The 25,243-nt window shown below is 38.4% G+C and overlaps 1 protein-coding gene across 1 annotated transcript in view; it reads left to right on the top strand.

Moving 5' to 3' along the window:
• The window catches only part of GRK5 (G protein-coupled receptor kinase 5), a 315,595-nt gene that overhangs the window by 163,524 nt on the left and 126,828 nt on the right, over positions 1-25,243 (top strand). Inside the window, exon 2 of the mRNA XM_053692662.1 lies at positions 10,223-10,318. Coding sequence (XP_053548637.1) covers positions 10,223-10,318 — 96 coding nt within the window. The remainder of the gene's footprint in view (positions 1-10,222; positions 10,319-25,243) is intronic.

Here is a 25,243-nt window from a genome sequence, read left to right as displayed (position 1 = left end):
AGTACACTAACACCCGCATCGCAAACACTAAAATAAAATTATTAACCCCTAATCTGCCGCTCCGGACATCGCCACCACTATAATAAACATATTAACCCCTAAACCGCCGCATTCCCACTTCGTAAACACTAGTTAAAAATTATTAACCCCTAATCTGCTGTCCCAATGTCGTCGCCACCTACATACACTTATTAACCCCTAATCTGCTGTCCCTAACATCGCTGCAATCTACATTACTGTTATTAACCCCTAATCTACTGCCCCCAATGTCGCCGCCACTATACTAAAGTTATTAACCCCTAAACCTAACCCTAAATCTAAACCTAACGTAACTCTAACCCTAACACCCACTAACTTTAACATAATTACAATAATCCCAAATAAAAATTAAAATTAATACCTAAATTATTCCTATTTAAAATTAAATAAATACTTACCTGTAAAATGAAACCTAAGCTAGCTACAATATAACTAATAGTTATATTGTAGCTAGCTTATGTTTTATTTTTATTTCACAGGTAAGTTTGTATTTGTTTTAACTAGGTAGACTAGTTATTAACTATTTACTAACTACCTAGTTAAAATAAATACAAATTTACCTGTAAAATAAAACCAAACCTGTCTTACACTAAAACCTAACATTACACTAAAATTAAATAAATTAAATTAACAAAATACATTTATCTAAATTACAAAAAATAATAAACACTAAATTACACAAAATAAAATAGAAATGATCAAATGTTTAAACTAATTACACCTAATCTAATAGCCCTATCAAAATAAAAAAGCCCCCCAGGGGGCGGAGCCTATAGCTGAAGCGGACGGACGCATCTGAGGGGAGCTCCCATCTCTAAACTAACTTTTAGGGGCTTAATCAAATCGATAGGTCTGAAATATAAGTCTCAATTTTCACTGAAGTACCCTGGAGGTGTTTGTGGAGCTAGGGAGTTCACTACAAGACAGCCGACAGCCTATGCTCTTCAGTTCAGCTGCAACGTGGTCGTTACTCTTTGTGAGATAGGCTATATCAGTAGCTGGGGCTGCTGCACATTAACCCCCCCCCCCCCCCAGGAAACTGGGTTACGGAGCAGATAATTAATGCTGCTATTAAAACTGTTGCTACAGGGAAATAAGAGGAATACCTTGGCTACAACAAATCTATTACTACCCTTTGAGAACAGAGACACACGTTTACTTGACTACCACGTATTGCTTCAAAATTGCGCTGCATACTTTACTAGTTCTGAGGGAGATGGAAGTCATGCTTGCTGCTCATTTTTCTAAGCTTCATGCGGTGTTGGAGGAAGAATATACTTCTCTAAAAGGGGCCTGCGCTATTGCACAAGGTGAGCTGCAGCCTTCAACAGTGCTACCTACCGAACCTCCCACACGCCTCACCCCTACTGAAAGCCAAGTTGCAAAACCTTACTCTACCCCACTGGAAAATGAAATGCACCCAAGCACTAACGCAGTGGAGCCGGGGTTAGCGCATGCGACAAACCAACAGAGGAGGTAGATATCATAGAGTGGGAAGCAGTACCAGTGGTTGGAACTGAATGTGGCTTGGTGTGCTCTATCAGTGAATTAACGCTGCGGAAGCCTCCGCAACTTGATGTCTGCAGCCCAGATTCACTTAGACCTGCGCCTACCTTCAGTACTAATGGGAAGAGGTCTGTAGAAACTCACCTCCTGACCCACCATACCTGCACTAAGGACCTATCTGGGATTTACTGGCCAGCATTGGAAGGACTGGGATCACTCAGGGAAGCGCTATATCCTGAGAAGTATGTCAACGCAGATCTCAGATTCTTCAGAGGCCGGCATACAGTAAAGTTCTTCACCTACTGAATAATAGCATCATCTGTAAAATTTGAATTCTCATCCGCCTCTCTCACAATACCTGGATATCTGCCTACACTAATGAGAACTGGCATAGGCTAAGTTGCTGGTGCAATCTATTAAACTCCTATAAGCTACGAGACTGTTAGCTATCAGCAACCTCAGATGGGGCCAGTTTGCTCTACTGTTTAATCGGATGTTTTTTGTTTTTTTAATAGATATTACTGTCAGTCTCTACAACCCCATGCTACCCACAGAAGGTCCGTAAAGCTGATTGTCACTGTATTAGGTTTCATTGTTTTGAGTATTTTTGTCATCATGCTTAATTCATTTCTTAAGCTTAAAACATTTTCTTAAGAGCTAAATTATTTTATTGACACCTTCTTCTGTTATCTCCCATCCTGGTATATGTAATTGAACATGCTAATATCTGTTTGCTGTTATGACCCTCTGGCTCCTTATTACATAAGAATTGGTATTGGCTAAATTGATATGCTTCCACTATAAGAGTTGATTGGATCAGCCAATAGGATTAAAGCTCAATCCTATTGGCTGATTGCATCAGCCAATCAGAATTCAAGGGACGCCATCTTGGATGACATCATTTAAAGGAACCTTCATTCTTCAAGAGGAGTCGAAAGAAGATGATGCTCCATGCCGGACGTCTTGAAGATGGAGCTGCTCCGCATTGGAAGGATGAAGATAGAAGATGCCGTCTGGATGAAGACTTCTGCCCGCCTTGAAGATGACTTCTTGCCGCTTGGATGAAGACTTTTCCCGGCTTCGTTGAGGACTTCTGCCCACTTGGATGAAGACTTCTCCCGGCTTGATGAGGATGGATGTCCGGTCTTCAAAAACTGTAAGTGGATCTTCGGGGGTTAGTGTTAGGTTTTATTAAGGGTTTATTGGGTGGGTTTTATTTTTAGATTAGGGTTTTGGGCACAGAAAAAGATCTAAATGCCCTTTTAAGGGCAATGCCCATCCAAATGCCCTTTTCAGAGCAATAGGGAGCTTAGGTTTTTTAGGTAGTTTTTTTTGGGGGGGTTGGTTGTGTGGGTGGTGGGTTTTACTGTTGGGGGGTTGTTTGTATTTTTTTTTTTTACAGTTAAAAGAGCTGATTTCTTTGAGGCAATGCCCCGCAAAAGGCCCTTTGAAGGGCTATTGGCAGTTTAGTGTAGGCTAGGGTTTTTTTTTATTTTGGGGGGGCTTTTTTATTTTGATAGGGCTATTAGATTAGGTGTAATTAGTTTAAACATTTGATAATTTCTTTTTTATTTTGTGTAATTTGGTGTTTATTATTTTTTGTAATTTAGATAAATGTATTTTGTTAATTTAATTTATTTAATTTTAGTGTAATGTTAGGTTTTAGTGTAATTCAGGTTAGGTTTTATTTTACAGGTAAATTTGTATTTATTTGAACTCGGTAGTTAGTAAATAGTTAATATCTATTTGCTAACTATTCTACCTAGTTAAAATAAATAAAAACTTACCTGTAAAATAAAACCTAAGGTAGCTACAATGTAACTATTAGTTATTTTGTAGCTAGCTTAGGTTTTTTTTTTATAGGTAAGTATTTAGTTTTAAATAGGAATTATTTAGGTAATAATTGTAAGTTTTATTTAGATTTGTTTTAATTATATTAAAGTTAGGGGTGTTAGGGTTAGGGTTAGGTTTAGAGGTTAATATATTTATTTAGTGTTAGTGATGTGGGAGGCCAGAGGTTTAGGGGTTAATAACTTTAGTATAGTGGCGGCGGCGACGTTGGGGACGGCAGATTAGGGGTTAATAAGTGTAGGTAGATGGCGGTGATGTCGGGGGCGACAGATTAGGGGTTAATAACTGTATTGTAGGTGGCGGCGATGTTAGGGGCAGCAGATTAGGGGTTAATAAGTGTAGGTAGGTGGCGGCGACATTGGGGGCAGCAGATTAGGGGTTAATAAATTTATGTAGGTGGCGGCGATGTCGGGGGCGGCAGATTAGAAGTTAATAAGTGTAGGTAGGTGGCGGCGAAGTCGGGGTGGCAGATTAGGGGTTAATAAGTGTAGGTAGGTGGCGGCGATGTCGGGGGCGGCAGATTAGGGGTTAATAAGTGTAATGTAGGTGTCTGCGATGTCGGGGGCAGAAGATTAGGAGTGTTTAGACTCTGGGTTTATGTTAGGGTTGTAAATTTAAACATAAATTTTCTTTCATCATAGGAATCAATAGGGCTGCTTTACGATCCATTATTGCAGGTGTTAGGTTTTTTTTTAGCCGGCTCTCCCCATTGATATCTATGGGGAAATTGTGCACGAGCACGTAAAACCAGCTCAATGCTGCCATATTGCCCGCTAATGCCGGGTTTTTGCAAACCTGTAATAGCAGCGCTATTAAAGGTGAGAGGTGGAAATAACTTGCAAGTTATTACCGAGCCGCTCATAACGCAAAACTCGTAATCTGGCCGATCGTTAGGCACAGACTCCAGGCCTAATATTGTTATATTTCAAGCAGCCATTGGTTGCACACTCTAGTGACTCATTTGATAGCTGACCCTAATTGGCCCGATCAGTGAAGGAAAGCCCATTGCTTTAAGGACAATAAAACTTTACACTTTTTTTTTTCAGCATTGAAACAACTAATAAAGTTTTAAAACATACATCAGTAAATTATTGTCAGCTTTTTCTTTAAATACTTCTAGCATTTATTTAGTCTTTAATCAGGGCCGGACTGGGAAATCAGACCAGCCGTGGACATTTTTGAAGACAGGACCCATCCTCCCCACCCTGGCCCAGCATTCTCCCCCTCATCTTGCCTGCCAACTTAGTCCTCTTTTCTAAGGAACCACTTATCTGCCCCCACACCCTCAGCACAAACAGAGCAGCCTTGAATAAATGTGCTACGCATGCGCACAAGTCTCGATCCATGGACTCCCTGCCCAAAGGATGTGGCCCTGGTGTGCCGGCGACCTACTGGCGTACTGGTGGGCAAATTCTGGACTGTGCTTAATGCCCCTTTAATAATAAGAAACAAATATTACTGATCCAAATTTTAAAGTGACAATACATTATATTACTATACTGTATCATAATTTTATGTATTTTCAATTAGACTTTCTCATGTACGTGTCTTAAATGCGTTTTTGTCTCCGTCAGGCCTCGGAATTAGGTGGGATAGGTAACAATCAGGAAATGATTACTTATATTTAGTATTTGGGTCTGCAGATGAGTGTCAAAAATAATTTGTTCATGCTTTGGGAAGCACCAGAATGTAGGAACATTCTAGGCCCTGCACCAGTACTACTGTTACCACATTTCTTGAAAAATACTGGCCTGCTAATTAGTATAAATGTGCATAAATATTTATACAGCATAATTCAGATATTAGAAATGCTAGTACTGATTTAAATGATAATTTATATAATTAGATTCCAGCACTATGCCTCCTAGTTGTCCCTCTTTCTGTAGAATTGTTATGGGTTGATTTATCACGGCCCTAATGCTGCTGAAACATAAGTTAAGAAGCAGCGGTCTGAGGCGGCGGACAGCAATCGGCCTGATCGGGTTGATTGACACCCCCTGCTACATACCCCCCAACTGTCCCGATTTTCGCAGGACAGTCCCGATTTTAGGGGTGTGTCCCCCTGTCCCGGGTTGCTAGCCATCTGTCCCGATTTGCCCCATGCATTTTTAAATTTTATTGGGCCCATACTCAGAAGCAGCTGGCTTTGCTCTCACAAGGTTAGATACCTGTTAGATTCCCTGTGGAAAAGGAATGGTGTGTGGGTTTAGCAGGAATAAGAAGGCTGTATACACTCTGACCATGGGTAATGGTGACCCCTCTAACCTACCTCTGGTAGTGATGATGTCTAACCCCTGGTGATAATACTAGCATGCCTTCAGTTTTATACGAGCAGTGCTAATACCAGGGTAACGAACAGTGGCAGCCGCAGACTGCCAGCTAATGTGTTTGCCAACCCCAGGACCCCATACAATGAATTACAGATACCCATATATGATGTAGTGTGTGTGTCTATCTGTATCCATAACTCTGTGTGTGTGTGTGTGTGTGTGTGTGTGTGTATCTGTATGTATAAGTTTATGCTATGTATTGTGTGTGTGTCTGCATGTATAAATGTAAGCTATGTAGTGTGTGTACGTGTATCTGCATATATAAGTGTGTATCTGCATGTATAAGTGTATGCTATGTAGTGTGTGTGTCTGCATGTATAAGTGTATACTATGTAGTGTCTGTGTATCTGCATGTATAAGTGTATGCTGCATGTATAAGTGTATGCTATGTAATGTGTGTTTGTGTGTATCTGCATGTATAAGTGTATACTATGTAGTGTCTGTGTATCTGCCTGTAAAAGTGTATGCTATGTAGTGTGTGTGTATCTGCATGTATAAGTGTATGCTTTGTAGTGTGTGTATGTGCATTTGTAAGTATATGCTATGTAGTGTGTGTGTATCTGCATGTATAAGTGTATGCTATGTAGTGTGTGTGTATCTGCATGTGTAAGTGTATGCTATGTAGTGTGCTACTGTGCATTTTTGCTGACTAGAATATTAATGGGGAATGCAGAGAGCAGTTTTAAAGAATTTATTATTAAATGTCCAATTAAGATAAAAATATTTAGCAATGTCTTTGCAAAGGCTAATTAAATACATAGCTCACATAGCCATACCAGTGGTTTGAGCTTGTGTTTGATTTGCTGCCTAAGTGTATTAAAATATATGACTTTATTTAGAATTTTATTTATATTACTTTAATCTCATGATTTTAAGCCCCGCCCACCACATTTAAAAAAACTTGCCGGGGGGGGGGGGGTCTCCCTCTTTTGAATTTTGAAATGTTGGGAGGGTATGCTGCTAGAGGCCGATGGGCCACAAATCTGTAGGGGCCGGCATTGCACAAGCATTTCACAAGGAAATCTCACAGTGAATCATGTCCGCCAGACACATGATAAATTGGCCCCAGAGTCTGAGATCATCTTCCCTCTGTTTTTTTCCACCTGCTGTTCTAGGGTTGCCAGCTGCTCAACACAAAAATACTATACAATCTGCAGTGACTGGTCATGATGGTATGTGGGGTCACACAATGCTCTCCCAAAAGCTTTATCTTAGCCCCCACTTTTGAATCCACATGTACATTTTGGACAACTGAGCAGTCATTTTACCCCTTGGCTGCAAGTGACATGCATTTCAATAATGTTACCTCTTTAGCTGCCACTAACACATGTAAACAGAAGTGATTTGACCCCCTTGACTGCCACCATCTCTTTCTGCTTCATATTTATAATGTGTTGTGGCATAGAAAGCCTTTTACATTTAGCTAACACACAGGGACTTTAAAAAACAAACAAACATTTAAGTGTCCAGTATTTTTGTGAAGATTTTACTGGATAGCCTGCTAAAATACTGGACTGATTAATTGAATACTGGACCCCTGGCAACCCTTTCTGCTGCTCCCAGTAATTCATTCAACTGCTCCTGTCCATGGTGTAATGCTCTGCATTAGTGACAAAACTAAATGGCAGGACACACTTAGAAGACCCCCAGAAATAACTTGGCAAAAACCATAAATTCAGCTTGCCTTTTATCACAAACGAATGCTGAATATGGCTACAGACAGAGGTGTTGGTGTTGGATTTATAATTGTCAAAAAGTGCAACACACAAATATTATGTGCAAGTCCAACTGATTGCCTCTGCCCGCAGCCATATTCGGTATTCTTTTGTGAAATGAATGACAAATGTATGCACATGCCCTGCAATCAAATGGAATTAGCTTGATTGATTCATTGCTGTAGATCCATTTATTTTACCCTCTGGAACTGAAGTTGGACAACTCTAATGTAACAGGAAGTGGAGATAGTGGCATAGAAGATGGAATATAAAGTATTTATATGAGATACTTAGGGATAGTGCAGGGAAACCAGCCCTTAATCCTGGAGTCTACAGGTCTGCTTCATAGGAGGAAAAAGACACTTGGTCATCATTATTTTCCACAGATTACAAGAAGGAAAGGTTTGTTAGGATTAACTATTTTAATGCTAAATTAGAGAGCATAGTGCTGTACTATTGATTGCAGCACACACACACACACACATATATATATATATATATATATATATATATATATATATATATATATATATATATATATATACTGTATATATGAGAGAGACTGATTTTATGTTTAAGATAGTATTATCTTTATCTCATCAATCAAGTTTCATCAGTTATCTCAAGATATTGATTAGGAATCCACTAATCTTTCAATAAACATAATTACTGAAGTAGCCATTTACGGAACCTGGCACCGGTCAGGTTAATTGATGTTTCTAACAACTCTTGATGTCCCTGAGTGATCTGCATGAAAGCAGTGTACACAATGTACGTACCTCTCATGTTCAAGTCTAATCATCTAGTCCTCTTTCTGCTGTTCACAAGCTGATGTGACATCCTGTGCCTCTGCATTTTGTGTGATGTCTTAAGTAATAGTGAGGTGTAGATTTGAGCTTGAGTCAGCATGTGACGGAAACTCATCCCTGGATAATGCTGATGGAGTGGACGTGTCCTGGATTGCTCTCTCCTTTGCACACTTCTGAAGTAATTACAAATAGCCCTTACACCACCAGTTCTACACAATTGGATATTGGCATTTACAATGAGATGTAAAACAGTGGCCATCATCAGGCAGGAGAGGATACCTTTTAGAGGAAAGTTTACCCGTATGCATCACAATCTGAGGATGTTCTAAACTCTCAACTTTATTTAATAACAGTGAGATGCCTGTGGATTTTTGAGAGTGCTTTGTGTTTTTTTTTTGGTAGAATTAACTCCTCTTAAGATAACAATCGTCTAAACCATGGGACCAGTTTGATCTCAAGCGAGTCTGAAAAAACTGTGGATACAGTAAATGGTTGTATTTTCTTTTATTATATCTGTATTTCTGTCATAGGAAGATTTTAAACTATTACATGATGGATTTGCACAAAAGAATCTTTAAAAAATATTTTACAAATTGGGGTGACAGTGACACTGTTAGCTAAAACCACTATTGCATGAGATGATCAACAGAATAGATTGACTTGTGAGCTTACATTCTAAAGGAGAACTGAGGGGGAAAGGTCAGAGGTAGGAGAAACATCGTAAATGGACATGAAATCCAAGCATCTTTGAGCAGATATGTTTTTAGGGAATGTCTGGAATATTATCCTTCTACTTGCTCCACACTGATTACTTGACCAGAGGCAGCCATTATACATGGGGGGGGGGATTTGACCCCTTGACCCCCTCACACAGATGCTTATGCTCTCAACAGTTTGTGTTGCAAAGTAAAACCAGGACATTTCTATTCTCTGACTACAAATGCCCAAACCACCAAGCATACCCCAAACCATTCTATCTTTCTATGGCTGGACCATCTTTACTCCACCCCTGCAATACACTGACACTCTGTCATGCAACACCCAGCTCACAAATCTCTCCTTAGGGCAAATTACATACCTGTAAAAAGTGAGATTTAAAAAGACTATGCGCTTGATTCTGGTAAGAATTCTGGTAATGTAAGATTATATAAGGTGCTGTTTTGTCAGTATTATGAAGCTCCTCAGCGATTATTGTACAGGAATTGTTTCCTTGGGACTGTGTATCTCATTCATGGGAGTTCAATAATATTATTTTTTTGAAAGAGAGACACTTACTTTACAATATAAAGCTCAGTAAAATAAACTGATGATTTGTCTCAGTGCTGGCAAGTTTTTTGCAATGTGAAGACAGATTTATAATTTTAGTTATTTAAAATGTATATAAGATTTAGGGGAAAAATAGAATTTTTGCTTTATTTTACCAGTTTGTTATACAGTTTGTGGCCAGTTTGAGAGACTAAAGGAACAGTAAAGTCAAAATTAAACTTTCATTATTCAGATAGAGCTTAGAATGATAAACAACGTCCAAATCCACTTCCATTATCTAAATGTGCACAATATTTTTATATGCATGCTTTCTGAGATACCAGCTCCAACGGAGCACAAGAGTTCACAGTGCATACGTATATGTGTTTTGTGATTGGCTGATGGCTGTCACATGATGACATGGGAAGGAAAATTGAACGAACTTCTAACAATCTACTACTTATTTCAAATTGATTCTAAGTGCCTTTGCATTGTCTTTTTTATCATGCATTTGTTGATTATGCCATTCTACTGTATTTAATGGTAATTTAATAGTAATATTCTGTCACCCCACCTATAAACTGAACAAGAATATACTCAACCATAGATTTCCAAGAACCAAGATTTATTGTATTGCGTGTGAACTGGTGGTACACATATTTTGTTGTGTTTTTTATTATTTGTACCAGAAGATGTATTCATTATGATATTTTCTTTTTTTCAACAGGAGGTGGAGGAAAGCGCAAGGGAAAAAGCAAAAAGTGGAAAGATATATTGAAATTTCCACACATAAGTCAGTGTGAGGACCTGAGAAGAAATACAGGTGAGAGTAAGTAAATATGTAGTCGTGACAGCAAATGGAAATGTAGCAAGAGTTTCGGGCAGAGCATAGGGCATACATAGGCCGGGCCAAATGTGGGCTGGTTGGTTTAAACTCACCAAGTCACCATCATTATTGTTTGTGCAGGATGTAGGGCCAGACCTGTCCTGCCGTTCTATGACTGTGAGCCCTGTTATTTTGAGAGTGTAGCTACACAGGCTGAACAGCAATAAGCAACTATTCTTTATTTAAATATGAACTTTAATAGCTCCTGTTTTTATAAAGAATGCCTATTCTAAAACCCCAAAATAACCCCCCTCCCCAGCATTTAGTTATTTTACTGCCCAGAGAAAAAAAATCCCTAATCTTAAAAAAACACCCCAAAAAAAACAAAAAACAGGGGCATATTATGGCTCAATAAAGCCCAAGATGTTACTCACCAAATATGATGGCGGCGACACTCAATCTTCATCCCGGCGATGGTCCTTCTTCATCCCGGCAGCGGTCCATCTTCTTATCTTCATCTTGGCGGCAGTGGTCTTCATCCATCTTCAGAGCTTCAACACATAGGTCCTCTTCATGCTGTCACCAGATGCACACTGAATTTTGAATGTATGGTACCCCTTTTATATTGGGGTACCCTTGCATTCCTATTGGCTGATGTTCAAATTCAAATCAGCCAATAGAGTGAAAGCTTTTTCTATAGGCTTATTTGAATTCAAATATGAAAATCAGCCAATAGGAATGCAAGCGTACCCAATTATCAAAGGGATATGTCACATTCAAAATCCAGTGTACGGCTGGTGACAGCATGAAGAGGACCTCTAAAGATGGATGAAGACTACCGCCTCCACTGGGATGAAGATGGAGCTCCACCGCCATCATCTTTAGTGAGTATCATCTTGGAGTTTAGTGTAACTTTTTTATTTTTGGGTGTTTTTTTTTAAATTAGGGATTTTTTTTCCTTCTGGGTAGCATAAGAGCTAAATGCCCTTTTAAAGGCCCCTCTTAGATTAGGTTTTTTCTAGATAGTTTTTTTTTGGGTTTAATGTTAGAAGGGGTAAGTTTTTATTTTCATAAAAAGAGCTTGATCACTTTATGGCAATGACCTACAAAAGGCCCTTTTATGTTTTAGAATATTTTTTTTTATTTTAGGGTGTGTTTTATGTTTGGGTTTTAGAATAATTTTTTGTTTTTGGTAATTTGTTTGTTATTTTTTGTAATGACGCTTTTTTTTTTTAAAATTATCTAATTTTTTTTTGTGGTGGGGATTGGGTGGGTTTTAAAGTACACTAACACCCATAAACTACCTATTAACCCCTAAACCGAGGGCCCCCCATTGCAAACACATAACTAGAATGTTTAACCCCTAATCTGCCAACCTAAACCTCCGCACTCCCACCTCGCAAACACTAGTTAAATTTTATTAACCCCTAATCTGCCGGCCCTAACATCGCCGACACCTACCTACATTTATTAACCCCTAATCTGCCAGCCCCAACGTCGCCGCTACTATATTAAATGTATTAACCCCTAAATCTAAATCTAACCCTAACGCCCCCTAACTTAAATATAATTTAAAAAAATATAAATAAAATTACTACAATTAATTAAATTATTCCTATTTAAAACTAAATACCTATAAAATAAACCCTAAGGTAGCTACAATATAACTAACAGTTACATTGTAGCTACCTTAGGGTTTATTTTTAATTTACAGGCAACATCTATTTTATTTTCTGTAATTTAGTGTTGTTGTTTTTTGTACTTTAGCTTATTTTATTTAATTGTATTTAATGTTAGGTAATTGTAGTTAATTAATTTAATTTATTTAATCATAATGTAGTGTTAGGTGTAATTGTAACTTAGGTTAGGGTTTATTTTACAGGTACATTTGTACTTATTTTAACTAGGTAGTTATTAAATAGTTAATAACTATTTAATAACTATTCTACCTAGTTAAAATAAATACAAAGTTGCCTGTAAAATAAAAATAAACCCCAAGATGGCTGCAATGTAACTATTAGTTATATTGTAGCTAGCTTAGGGTTTATTTTACAGGTAATATTTAGTTTTAAATAGGAATAATTTAGTTCATTATAGTAAATTTATTTAGATGAATTTAAATTATATTTAAGTTAGGGGGGTGTTAGGGTTAGGGTTAGGCTTAGGTTTAGGGGTTAATAAATGTATTATAGTGGCAGCGACGCTGGCGGCGGCAGATTAGGGGTTAATAAATTTAATATAGTTGCAGCGATGTTGGGGGGGCAGATTAGAGGTTAATAATATAATGTAGGTGGCGACGATGTTGGGGACGGCAGATTAGGGGTTAATACGTGTAATATTAGGGGTGTTTAGACTCGGGGTTCATGTTAGGGTGTTAGGTGTAGACATACATTTTATTTCTCCATAGGAAACAATGGGGCTGCGTTAGGAGCTGAATGCTGCTTTTTTGCAGGTGTTATTTTGTTTTTCAGCCAGCTCAGCCCCATTGTTTCCTATGGGCAAATAGTGCACAAGCACGTTCAGCCAGCTCACCGCTGACTTAAGCAACGCTGGTATTGAAGTGAGATGTGGAGCTAAATTTTGCTCAATGCTCACTTTTCTGAGGATAACGCTGGCTTGCAGAAAACTCGTAATACCAGCGTTGTCTTAAGTGAGCGGTGAGAAAAAAAGGCTCGTTAGCACCGCACAGCATTACCGACAAAAACTCGTAATCTAGCCGTATATTTGTTACTCACTTCAAAGAAGTTAACACGGTCCTACAGTTAGCACGTGTCGGATTTTGCTCTTCCGCTAACTTTTTACTTTCAACTGCAATATGCTCCCTATCCCACGCACTTTACAAGTTTACTTTCTGCAGTATTAGTGCTCAAGCGTTATCTCTAAATACCGCTCCACTTGTAATCTGTAAACAGTTTTAAAAAGATCAATGAGCAAACATGCTAAGTATACCTATCAAATCCATATACAAATGGAATTCAAATGAACATATCATAAACACACACATGGACTCCAATAGACCCATTAATCCATCTGGGTTTTCTGTAATTAGCATCCATTATTGCTAGTTCATGATGCCATTGTGGGTAAACTGAGATTGCGTCGCAGTTCTCCAGCTTGATTGTTTTTTAATCAGAAGTATTGTGATCGCTTGGTTAATGAAAAAAGTGCATTCCCATTTTTCCAATAAAATTCCACAAAGATTGGAATTGACCCCTATGAATTTATACCCTGCAAAGGGGTGAAACACATAGATAAAGTACTTTTAGAGAGCCTCTTTGGGGGTTAAACATTATGGGCCAGATTACAAGTGGCACGCTAACAGCTACGCACAAGCGATATCTGATTTATCGCGGGTTTTTGAGCATGTTGGATGTAGTGGTCATATTACAAGTTGAAAGTGAATGTGATCGATTGAGCACAATTGAAGTTAACGAGCATCAGGATAGCGCGACCTCCAAGCTCTGGTTTACTGTTTTGAGAAACAAAAAAGTGTCACAAAACACATCAAAAATACATTACAAAGTACTGTTACACTCATAATAACACTATCTGATAGGTGTTTAAAAAAAAGAAAAGGCAGGCAAAGGCTTTAGCATATTGATACATACATATACATGTCTAAATATGTATATGTACTGTATGTGTATGTATGTATATGTGTGTATGTGTGTACAACTGTACATATGTATTTATATGTGCATATCTGTATTTATAGACATATGTACACATATAAACACATAGATATATATGTATACATATATAGACATATATACACATACAAACACATAGATATATATGTACACATATATAGACATATATACACATATATACACATACAAACACATAGATATATATGTATACATATATAGACATATATACACATACAAACACATAGATATATATGTATACATATATAGACATATATACACATATAAACACATAGATATATATGTATACATATATAGACATATATACACATATAAACACATAGATATATATGTACACATATATAGACATATATACACATATAAACACATAGATATATATGCACACATATATAGACATATATACACATATAAACACATAGATATATATGCACACATATATAGACATATATACACATATACACATATAAACACAGATATATATGTATACATTTATAGACATATATACACATATAAACACATAGATATATATGTACACATATATAGACATATATACACATATAAACACATAGATATATATGTATACATATATAGACATATATACACATATAAACACATAGATATATATATATACATATATATATATATATATATAGACATATATACACATACAAACTCATAGATATATATGTACACATATATAGACATATATACACATACAAACACATAGATATATATGTACACATATATAGACATATATACACATATAAACACACACATATATATATATATATATATATATATACATATATAGACATATATACACATACAAACACATAGATATATATGTACACATATATAGACATATATACACATATAAACACATAGATATATATGTATACATATATAGACATATATACACATATAAACACATAGATATATATATACATATATAGACATATATACACATACAAACACATAGATATATATGTACACATATATAGACATATATACACATACAAACACATAGATATATATGTACACATATATAGACATATATACACATATAAACACATAGAAAAATATGTATACATATATAGACATATATTCACATATAAACACATAGATATATATATACATATATAGACATATATACACATATAAACACATAGATAGATATATATACATATATAGACATATATACACATATAAACACATAGATATATATGTATACATATATAGAGATATATATACATATTAACACATAGATATATATGTATACATATATAGACATATATACACATATAAACACATAGATATATATATTCATATATAGACATATATACACATATAAACACATAGATATATATGTACACATATATAGACATATACACATATAAACACATAGATATATATATGTATACATATATAGAGATATATATACATATTAACACATAGATAAATATGTATACATATATAGACATATATACACATATAAACACATAGATATATATATTCATATATAGACATATATACACATATAAACACAGATATATATGTACACATATATAGACATATATACACATATAAACACATAGATATATATGTACACATATATAGACATATATACACATATAAACACATAGATATATATGCACACATATATAGACATATATAGAAGTGCATCGGAGCCCTTTTCATTGAAGTAAATGAAAACATGAAAAAATCCTATTTATGCAATATTCATATTTAATAAAGTGTTATACTGTGTATTTACTGTAAATATTTCACATCCCAATGTTCTGCACATAGAAGAATATGTATTTTTAAATAGATATTCCTATATATATCTGTAAATATCTCTCCCTATATATAATCATCTATATATACAGTAGGTATATATTGTACCAAACTACCGTCAGATAAATGTAGAAATATGTAATTATGAATAAATAGAACATATTCCGCTATGTGAAGAACATTGGAAAGTGAAATATTCATATTTTTTTCCCTAAATGGAAAGAGTCCACAGCTGCATTCATTACTTTTGGGAAATAAGAACCTGGCCACCAGGAGGAGGCAAAGACACCCCAGCCAAAGGCTTAAATACTCCTCCCACTCCCCTCATCCCCCAGTCATTCTTTGCCTTTCGTCCCAGGAGGTTGGCAGAGAAGTGTCAGAAGTTTATTTTGTCTCTTATGGAGGGTAGTACTCTTCGACATGGGACGGGAGCTTTAAGTAATCCTATGAGTCTCTCAGTGAGGGCCTGGATAAAAGTTAGAGTCCAGAGATGCAGAGAGAGTCTTTCTGCGAAACCATTCTGACTCATATTAACAGCTCCACAAGCAATCAGCGTTGTCGAACTTCACTTCGCTGCCCGCTTTCTTCTCATAAGTCCATGGCGGAGGCGCTGCTACTATTCGTCACACTTGAAGGGCCGTGTTCCTGTTCCATGGCGTAGATTCCGGTAAGATCGTTTCATTTTACTTCATCAGAATGTACTGTAACTTATTTGTTTCCCGTACGGAACTATCTTGCGGGACTTTTTAAGTAAATATAGGGCCTAAGTGAGACTCCTTTGGTATCTTGGAATCGAGGGTTAATATTTCCTGAGGGGGATTATTGAACAGGGTTTTTTTAATCATGTTTGTTATGTGATTAAATCTGCTAATGTGTAGTGTTAACTGGGCTCTTGGCTTAGAACATAAAGGGCCTTTAGAAGTGACGCGACCTTATGGTTGGCCGCTCTTTTTTTTGGACTGTACGGTTCATCTTGTGACTGGTGTTTACGTTCTGGTCTTCCATTTCCACATTCCTGACCGTGTGGCGACTGAAAAATTAGAGTCTGCTAGTGTCTGGTTCTAGGAAGTGGTGAGTGCCCCAGCCATTGTGGGTGTCAGGTGCCATTTAAGTTTTTTCTTAGTCCATTATTATTATATTCTCTATCTAGTTATGGAGGATTCTGATGCTGAGACTGTTCAAATTTCAGATTCAGATTCTTCGACTTGTGAAGAATGCGAATTGGCCCGTTGACACAGGTCAATCAGTTATGTTCGATATGCCGTATTAGAGATCCCTGTTCCTCGGGTTTGGGGAATCAGGGGTCTGCTGAGACATCCGCCTCTGGGGGTTCTGTCCTCCAAGAGGCGAGTTCCCTTCCGCTCCCTACTACTACACATGTGGGTAACCCAGATTATGTTTATCCCTCCTTACAGAGTGGCTTGTTCCCCCCGGAGGTTGCAGCTCGTTTTCACTTTCACATATTTTTGGCGATTATGCGTCTGCAAAGTCCAGTCGTTTATTTGCGTTTGTGCTCGTGCCCGATCGTCCCAGGTCTACTGGCCTTGGGTGAGCCTATACAGTTCCCTACGGGTGTAGCTGTCCCTGAGTGTTATGTCTTTTGTTACAAAATAGCTCGTCTGCGCGTTTTACTCAGACACGTTTTTGAGTTATTTGAGGATCCTATCCTTAACGGATACGGGAATTTGCAGCATTCTACTTCAAATGGCTCACCTCATTAGACATAAGGGGATGACGTAATTTCCAAATTGTCTGCTTATTAGGATCTTTCCCTGTTTTTTGTTGGAAGATCAAGGTTCCTTTTGGCTGGCCCTGCGGGTATGCCTGTTTTCTTCCTGGGCGTTAACCTACGGGTTGCCTTATATTTTCTTTTATCCGGTTAGGATGTCTTTTAATTTTGATTATGTGTTTCCTTCGGGAACTTCTGGGATCGATTCTCTCTGGTTGCTTCTTCAGAAGTTTGCTAAGGGACACGTTAGTCCTATGTTTGTCTGTTTTACCTTCCCCTCTGAGGGAGGATTTAGGCAACTTGAGAGTTATGGCTGGTCCTGCTGGGATTCAGATCTTCTGTCCTGTGGCTTTTTCAGACATGTGGCGCCTGTTCTGCCTGGCTGGTCTGTTGGGGCGCTGAGTGCTCACATTATTATTTGTGTGTTTTCTTGTTTTCTTTACAAGTTCAGCTCATTTTAAAAGGATCCGTATGGCAGGGAGGATTGTGTCAGTCCTTATTCAGCCTTCAATCTGGTTGACCGGGTCAATGGAGTTCTTCTGCGTCACTCTCTTTGCTCCAATTTCTTTAGGGCCTAGAGTTTCTTTCCTCTCTTGGGAGGATTGGGGGCTTAGCGCCTCCTTACTGCCATTTTTTTGTGGTTTGGCTTTCTAAGGCTCTAGAATTGTCCTTGGAGTTGTTCCTGCTGTTGTTCTCTTCTTGAGACCTTTCAGACTTTGTCCGTTCCTCGGGTTCCTTAAGGGGACCTGGTTCCCATCGGGAGTTGGTTCCTTTGTAGGGACATGGGCAGTGTGGTCTCCTGGAGCTCTTTTTCGGGTTTCTTCCCCGGAGCTGGGGGATGCTCTGCATCCTTCTTTCATCTTCTCCTCAGATTTTATGGGGATGATGTTGAGACTAGCCTTTGCTCAAGTGACTTTGTCCTTGAGGTATCCCCTTGTTCTTGGTCGTCTTGTGACTGTTTCCACCTAGGGCTCTAGTGACCTTGTTTTGTTCTTTGCTTCCTTAGCTCCTTGGAGCGTTGGACTCTGGCAAGGGGTGGACTTGTCTTTTGGTCGGGACTTGCAAGTTTTTCTCGTTGTGCATTTTACTTTGGACATTGTATGGTTATCTTCCGGGGGTCTGGTTTTTATATCAGATGGGGATTTCAGTTTCCTGGTTCTTGTTTGTTTGGGGGCTCAGACCTCTCTTCGCTCTGGTTCTTTCGGTGGCTGAGGTTCTCACTCAGCATTTCCTTTGTGGATCCCGTTGTGGGTTGTACCGGATTGTTAGGATCTAGAGCTGGTCCGGGGTTCCCCAGTTCCAGAAAAATTGGGCTGTGTCCTTTGGTTGGGCTAGTTGAACTGGTTCAGTTGGCCAGGTTTTTCTGGGTGCTGATGCCCCTTGGGCTTGTCTTTCGCCTATTGGTCAGTTTCCCTTGGTCGGCTTGCTGAAATAGTGTGATGAAACCACTGCAGCTATGGCACCTTGTCTGTGTGCTAGCAAGTTAAAATCTTCAGGGGATTCCTTCCAGGTCAGGGTGTTGGTGATTGTTCTCTTGATTGTTCTCTAGGTCTACGGCCTTGTTGACGGTCTCCATGTGGTGTTTCGGGTTGGCATCCGAGCACTGTTGTAATGGGTGTGCCATTTTTCCGCTCTTTTTTTTGAGCTGTAGTTTTTCTGGTCCCCTGGTTTCAGACCTGCCATGCTTGGGCTGGCCTGGCTGGAGGTAGGTCCTGAGATCCGTTGTTCTTCTCGAATCTTGGGGGGGCAATGGTCCTCATTGAGGTTCTGGGTTCTCCTTTTATTCTCGAGACCTATGTGTAGGTCTGGCGGTTTCGGTTGCCTAGAGTGTGCCTTCTGTAGTGGAGATTTAGCACATTTTGGTAGCCGCTTCTAGCAAGTTTTTCCTTTGTGTCATCCTGAGGATGGCTGCGTGTTCTTGACTCAGGTGTTTACCTTCGTCTGGGTTTGCTACATGTACTTTTGCCTGAATACTTCAATGTTCTGAGTTTGGATGATGATTGGTCTCAGTTTTCAGTTGTTCCTATGCGCTGGTTCTCTTGCTGCCTGGAAAGTGAAGGGTTGCTCTTTAAAACCAGCAGCAGCTGTTTGCTCCTTGATCGTGTGCTAGCTAGCTGTTCCAATCCTTGCAGGATGTTGGGAGAACCTTTTCTCTGTTCTGCTACCTGTTTCTAAACCTTGTGGTTTCTATTTGGATTGGGCGTTACCTCCCCTTGTTGTCAGGACCCATTTAGGTTTTGCGAGCTTGGTTTGATTTAAAGGTTTTTCCTTTTATGGCGTTTATGGTAACCTTTCGGTTTCCATTTGGTCCTTCCTTGCCTTATTCCTTTGGGAGTTTCGTCTGGGCTTCCCTACGCTAGTAAAGGGTGTGTGGTGGGGGACCAACTGTTGGGCGACGTTGTCTTCCGGAGGACTGTTGGCTCAGTTGAGTCTAATGTTGCGGTCTCTAGCTAGGCTTCTGGGCTATCTGCTAGTCAGTGTCCTTGGGGCCTTTTCCCTTTCTGTTTTCTCTTCTTCGGACGAAGCAGGGTTTTTTTGTTCTGTAGTGGTTTTCAGGCCTGGTGCCCTCAGAATGGGCCGCCTATTGTACCCTCCCTTTTTGCATTCACTGTCCTCTATAGCTTGGGTATTGTTTTCCCAAAAGTAATGAATGCAGCTGTGGACTCTTTCCATTTAGGAAGAAAAACATAAATGATGCTTACCTGATAATTTTCTTTTCTTCCAATGGAAAGAGTCCACAGCTCCCCACCTGTCTTTTTTATGTGGGACATCTTTGTTTTTATTCTTCTGGCACCTTTCCACCCTGATATTTCTTCTACTGTTCTTTGTTTCTCTGTAGAATGACTGGGGGATGAGGGAAGTTGGAGGAGTATTTAAGCCTTTGGCTTGGGTCTCTTTGCCTCCTCCTGGTGGCCAGGTTCTTATTTCCCAAAACTAATGAATGCAGCTGTGGACTCTTTCCATTGGAAGAAAAGAAAATTATCAGGTAAGCATAATTTATGTTTTCATGTCGGGTTAGCACACGTGAGAATATTGCGCGCAAGTAGTGTGTTTTTTTCCACTTTTTTGCTCCATTGACTTCTATGGGGGAATATGTTAACGCGTTCACAATAAACTAACTTCGTCTTTTTGTGCATATTGGGTTAATGCGAGAGCGAAAACATTTTACTTTCAACTTTTAATACAAGCACTACCCGATGCGCGCAAAAAGCTTAGTTCTAGCTAAATTAGAGTGAGAGCGTTAAATGCCACTCCACTCGTAATCTGGCACAATGTCAGCTAGGGTCAGTAATGCAAAAATGATATTGTCTAACAAATTAGAACATATTTGTGCATCTTAAAAAAAAGCTCAAACAAAATTCACTGTTATTGGTGTTTAAAAATGCTTAACATACAGCTGTCTGGTGATTTCTACTGCCCAGAGTAATCATAAATCTGAACAAATACACCCATATTCATGAGCATCTGCATTTGAAGTCAGTGGTTTTTAAGCAAACATTTCTGTGAACTTTGATCTGCTTTATAGAAAGTAATGGAGGAAATATTAAGCATTTTGCAACATTTGCCCAGAAACTGTGTATATAAAAACAGAGTAATTTGTATTTGTATGTGCTTCAGAAAAAAATGTTGCTATTGGTGCCAGGTGCCCTGCGAGAATCGGCTTTCTAGTGAGCTTCATTACTACTATGTAGGTAACCATACAAATCACCGAAAATTCCTAGTTCAGCCTCTTTACTTAGATAATTCCTTGAGGACTACCCATGCAAGTGTCACATGATATTTCTTGACATGCTGACGAATTTCAGATTATCAGCCCTCAGTGAGAAATATAGAGAACTCAGTGTTCTCTCTACATTGGATAGACCAGATGGCAGTTTTCAGTTCCAGTAACACTTAAAGGGACATGGAACACCACTTGCTTGTAAGATTATGGGCCAGATTACAAGTGGCACGCTAATGATAGCGCAAGACCTAATAAACAGTATCGTTGGACTGCGATAACAACTTGATATTACAAGTACATGGTAAATCCCATTTGCCAGAGAAGGGTTAGCGCGGCTGACACAGTGTAACCTACATTTTCAATGGATATTGCAACCGCGCTAAATAGCGCTATTGCAAGTTGAAAGTTATAGGTTGCACTCGAGCGAAAGCTGAAACTGCACTAGAATATTTAGCGTGACTTTAGGCCTGAAGTAAAGGGTTAAAATGACAAAACACATCAAAAGCAAATTAAAATAAACTATTACACTCATTGATAGATAATTTTTTATTTTCGACATGTAATACCTTATTACATTTGCAGCTTTTTGAAGACGACTTAGGTCACAGACTTTGGGCTCCATTTATGAAGCAGCAGAAGCTGCTACGGAGTCCCATCGTTTCAGGCTCGCCTGAAATGGAAGTTAAGAAGCAACCGCTGCTCCTAAACCTGTCCGCCACCTTTTAGGTGGCGGATTGAAATCATCCCGATCCGATCCAATCAGGATGATTGACAGCCCCTACTAGCAGCAAATTTGGCCGCCAATGAGCACAGGGCGACATTGCACAAGCATTTCACTAGAACTGCTGGTGCAATGATAAATCCCAACAGCGTATGCTGTCTGCATTTAGCGATGTCAAGCTGCTCCATAATCTATTCACCTGCTCTGAGGCGGCGGACAGACATCGCCGAAAATCAACCCAATACAATATGATCGGGTTGATTGACACCTCCTGCTAGCGGCCGATTGGCCGCAAATCTGCAGGGGGCGGTATTGCACCAGCAGTTCACAAGAACTGCTGGTTCTATGATAAATGCCGAGATTGTATGCTGTCGACATTTATCGATGTGCAGCGGACATGATCCGCAATATCAGATTATGTCCGCTCGAACAATAGTAATTTGGCCCCAATGTCCGCTCGATATTTAGTAAATCTACCCCTTTGTTTTTTTGCCTTCTTTATGGAGCTATGTCACAAGCACATTTTTTTTTTACACAAAAGCAAAAAGTGTTTAATGTCTCTATATTAAATCCAGGCCAAAGACGTTTCAGGGTATGAAGCACGATGCAGTGCTTTAATAGGCAGGTCATTTCACACGCTGTTACAGTCATATAGAAGTGAGCTGTACACTGATGTCTGAAACACGCTGTGGGTTTTAGGTGACGTGTCCTCAAGTGCACAGCCAGTACAGACATTTCTTGGACTAAACTGATGCATTAGTCACAATTAATGCTGACAATCTGTAAATGTGGAAACCCAACTATAAACTTCCTCTTTTTATTCTACTTCAAAACTGACATCTTGAAAATATGTTCTAGTACGTGAGACATATGCAGTTTGTGCAGAGTAAAATATTTCTGGTTTCATAAATAGCAGATAACGCTGCCAAAAACATCTTGGAACTGTATTATGTGGCAAGAAATCTCAAGTAAAATGTAGTGGTACTGTGCCAAGGTTTCTGTGAAGACCCCTTCAGCCAGTCCCCTACTCCTTTTTAAAAGGTCATTCAACGCATAGCAGCAATTAAAGGGACATGAGCTCCCAAGTTTTTATTTCATGATTCAAACAGAGCATACAATTTTAAATGGCTTTCCATTATACTTCTGTTATCCTATTTGCTTTATTATTTTGTTATCCTTTGTTGAAGGAGCAACAATTCACTAATGGGTGTTAGTTGAACACACCAGGGGAGCCAAAGACAAGAAGCATATATGTGCAGCCACCAATCAGGAGCTAGCTCCCAGTATTGCATTGCTGCTACTGAACCTACCTAGGTATGCTTTTCAACAAACGAATACAAAGAGAATCAAGTAAATGAGCTAATAGAAGTACATTGGAAAGTTGTTTAAAATTGTATTGTTTATCGGAATCATGAAAGAAGAATGTGTGGTTTCTTGTCTCTTTGAATATTGCATTGCAAAAAGAAATGTGATGCTGCCATATTTTTAGTACATTTGACAAGGTTTTAAAAATGTAAGGTAGTTCAGAGATAAACCTCTATAAAAACTAGCTGGTGTCCAGCTTCCTTTGCTGTGGCTAATTAGGGACAGATCATCTAAATGAATTTGTGGTTTGAGCTGATTAGTCACTATGGAAATGTTCCAGATTGAAGTACATTTCAATATACTTAAAGGGACACTGTACCCAAATTTTTTGTTTCATGATTCAGATTGTGCATGAAATTTTAAGCAACTTTCTAATTTACTCCTATTATCACATTTTCTTCATTCTCTTGGTATCTTTATTTTAAATGCAAGAATGTAAGTTTAGATGCCGGCCCATTTTTGGAGAACAACTTGGGTTATCCTTGCTGATTGGTGGATAAATTCATCCACCAATAAAAAAGTGCTGTCCAGAGTTCTGAACCCCCAAAAAAGCTTAGATGCCTTCTTTTTCAAATAAAGATAGCAAGAAAACGAAGAAAAATTGATAATAGGAGTAAATTAGAAAGTTGCTTAAAATTGCATGCTCTATCTAAAACACGAAAGAAAAAAATTGGGTTCAGTGTCCCTTGAAAGGGACACTAAAGTCTTATTTGTTTCTACAACTTTAACACACTCATATAAAACAGTCTGCCCCAGTGCTGGAACTCAAATCTGCCTATATCAATTCTTCCATAACCCCCTAACCTAGTTCTCTTCATCCTTCCTAACAAACTACACAGCAGGCAGTAAAGGCAATCAGTAATTGTGTCTCCTTTTGTTACGCAGGCTAGTAGAGCGTGTTCATGTGCACCTGCTTACACTATGAGGCTGCCTACCATACGTTAAAGGGACATGAAACCTAAATTTTTCTTTCATGATTCAGATAGAGAAAACAATTTTAAACAACATTCCAATTTCCTTCTATTATCTAATTTGCTTCATTCTTTAGATATCCTTTGTTCAAGAAATAACAATTACAAATGGGTGAGCCAATCACACGAGGCATCCACCAATCAGCAGCTACTGAGCCTATTTTGATATGCTCGTCAACAAAGGATACAAAGAGAATTAAGCAAATTAGATAATAAAAGTAAATTGGAAATTTGTTTAAAATTGCATGCTTTTTCTAAATCATGAAAGAAAAAAATGTGGGTTTCGTGTCCTTTTAATGAAACTTGTACTGATGAACTGAGCAAGCAATGACACCAGCACTCTCTTCTGGGCTGTATAATCGTCACTAATATAGCTGAGACAAGCTGATAGCATAAGATTGTATCGTTTGGTTGGGAACTTCATATTAGGGTGCTGTGTATACACAGAGGGGAAAGCTGTGAGAGGGACAGTGAGGCAGAGCTGACAGTCAGTCCTGTAATAGGCAGGATGGTTGGGAACTATGGATTAGGCAAATCATGTCCTTATCTAATACCTTATTTATTTAGCACTTAATAAACTCCAAAAGTACTACTTACATTTTCTGCATTTGTAGTCACTGAGGTTCCCATAAAACTGCAAAATTTCAAGCTCATGAAAGCTCACGAGCATGCAATTTTAAGAGATTTTTAAATTTACTTCTTTATCTTGGTATATTTTGTATCTTTTGTTATCAGGAGTAGCAATAAACTACTGGGAGCTACCAGGTGATTGGTGGCTACATGCATATGCTACTTGTCATTGGCTCACTAGATGTGTTCAGCTTGTTCCCAGCAGTGTAATACTGGGGTTAAACACATAGTGGTACAGTGCATTCAGAAAGTATTCGGACCCCTTGATATTTTCACATTTTTTATGTTGCAGCCTTATGCTAAATGGCTTAAATTAT

This window comes from Bombina bombina, chromosome 9 (genome assembly GCF_027579735.1).
Source record: "Bombina bombina isolate aBomBom1 chromosome 9, aBomBom1.pri, whole genome shotgun sequence".
Lineage (NCBI taxonomy): Eukaryota > Metazoa > Chordata > Amphibia > Anura > Bombinatoridae > Bombina > Bombina bombina.
The sequence above is the reverse complement of the archived record's forward strand: the minus strand, read 5'-3'. Positions and strand labels throughout refer to the sequence as shown.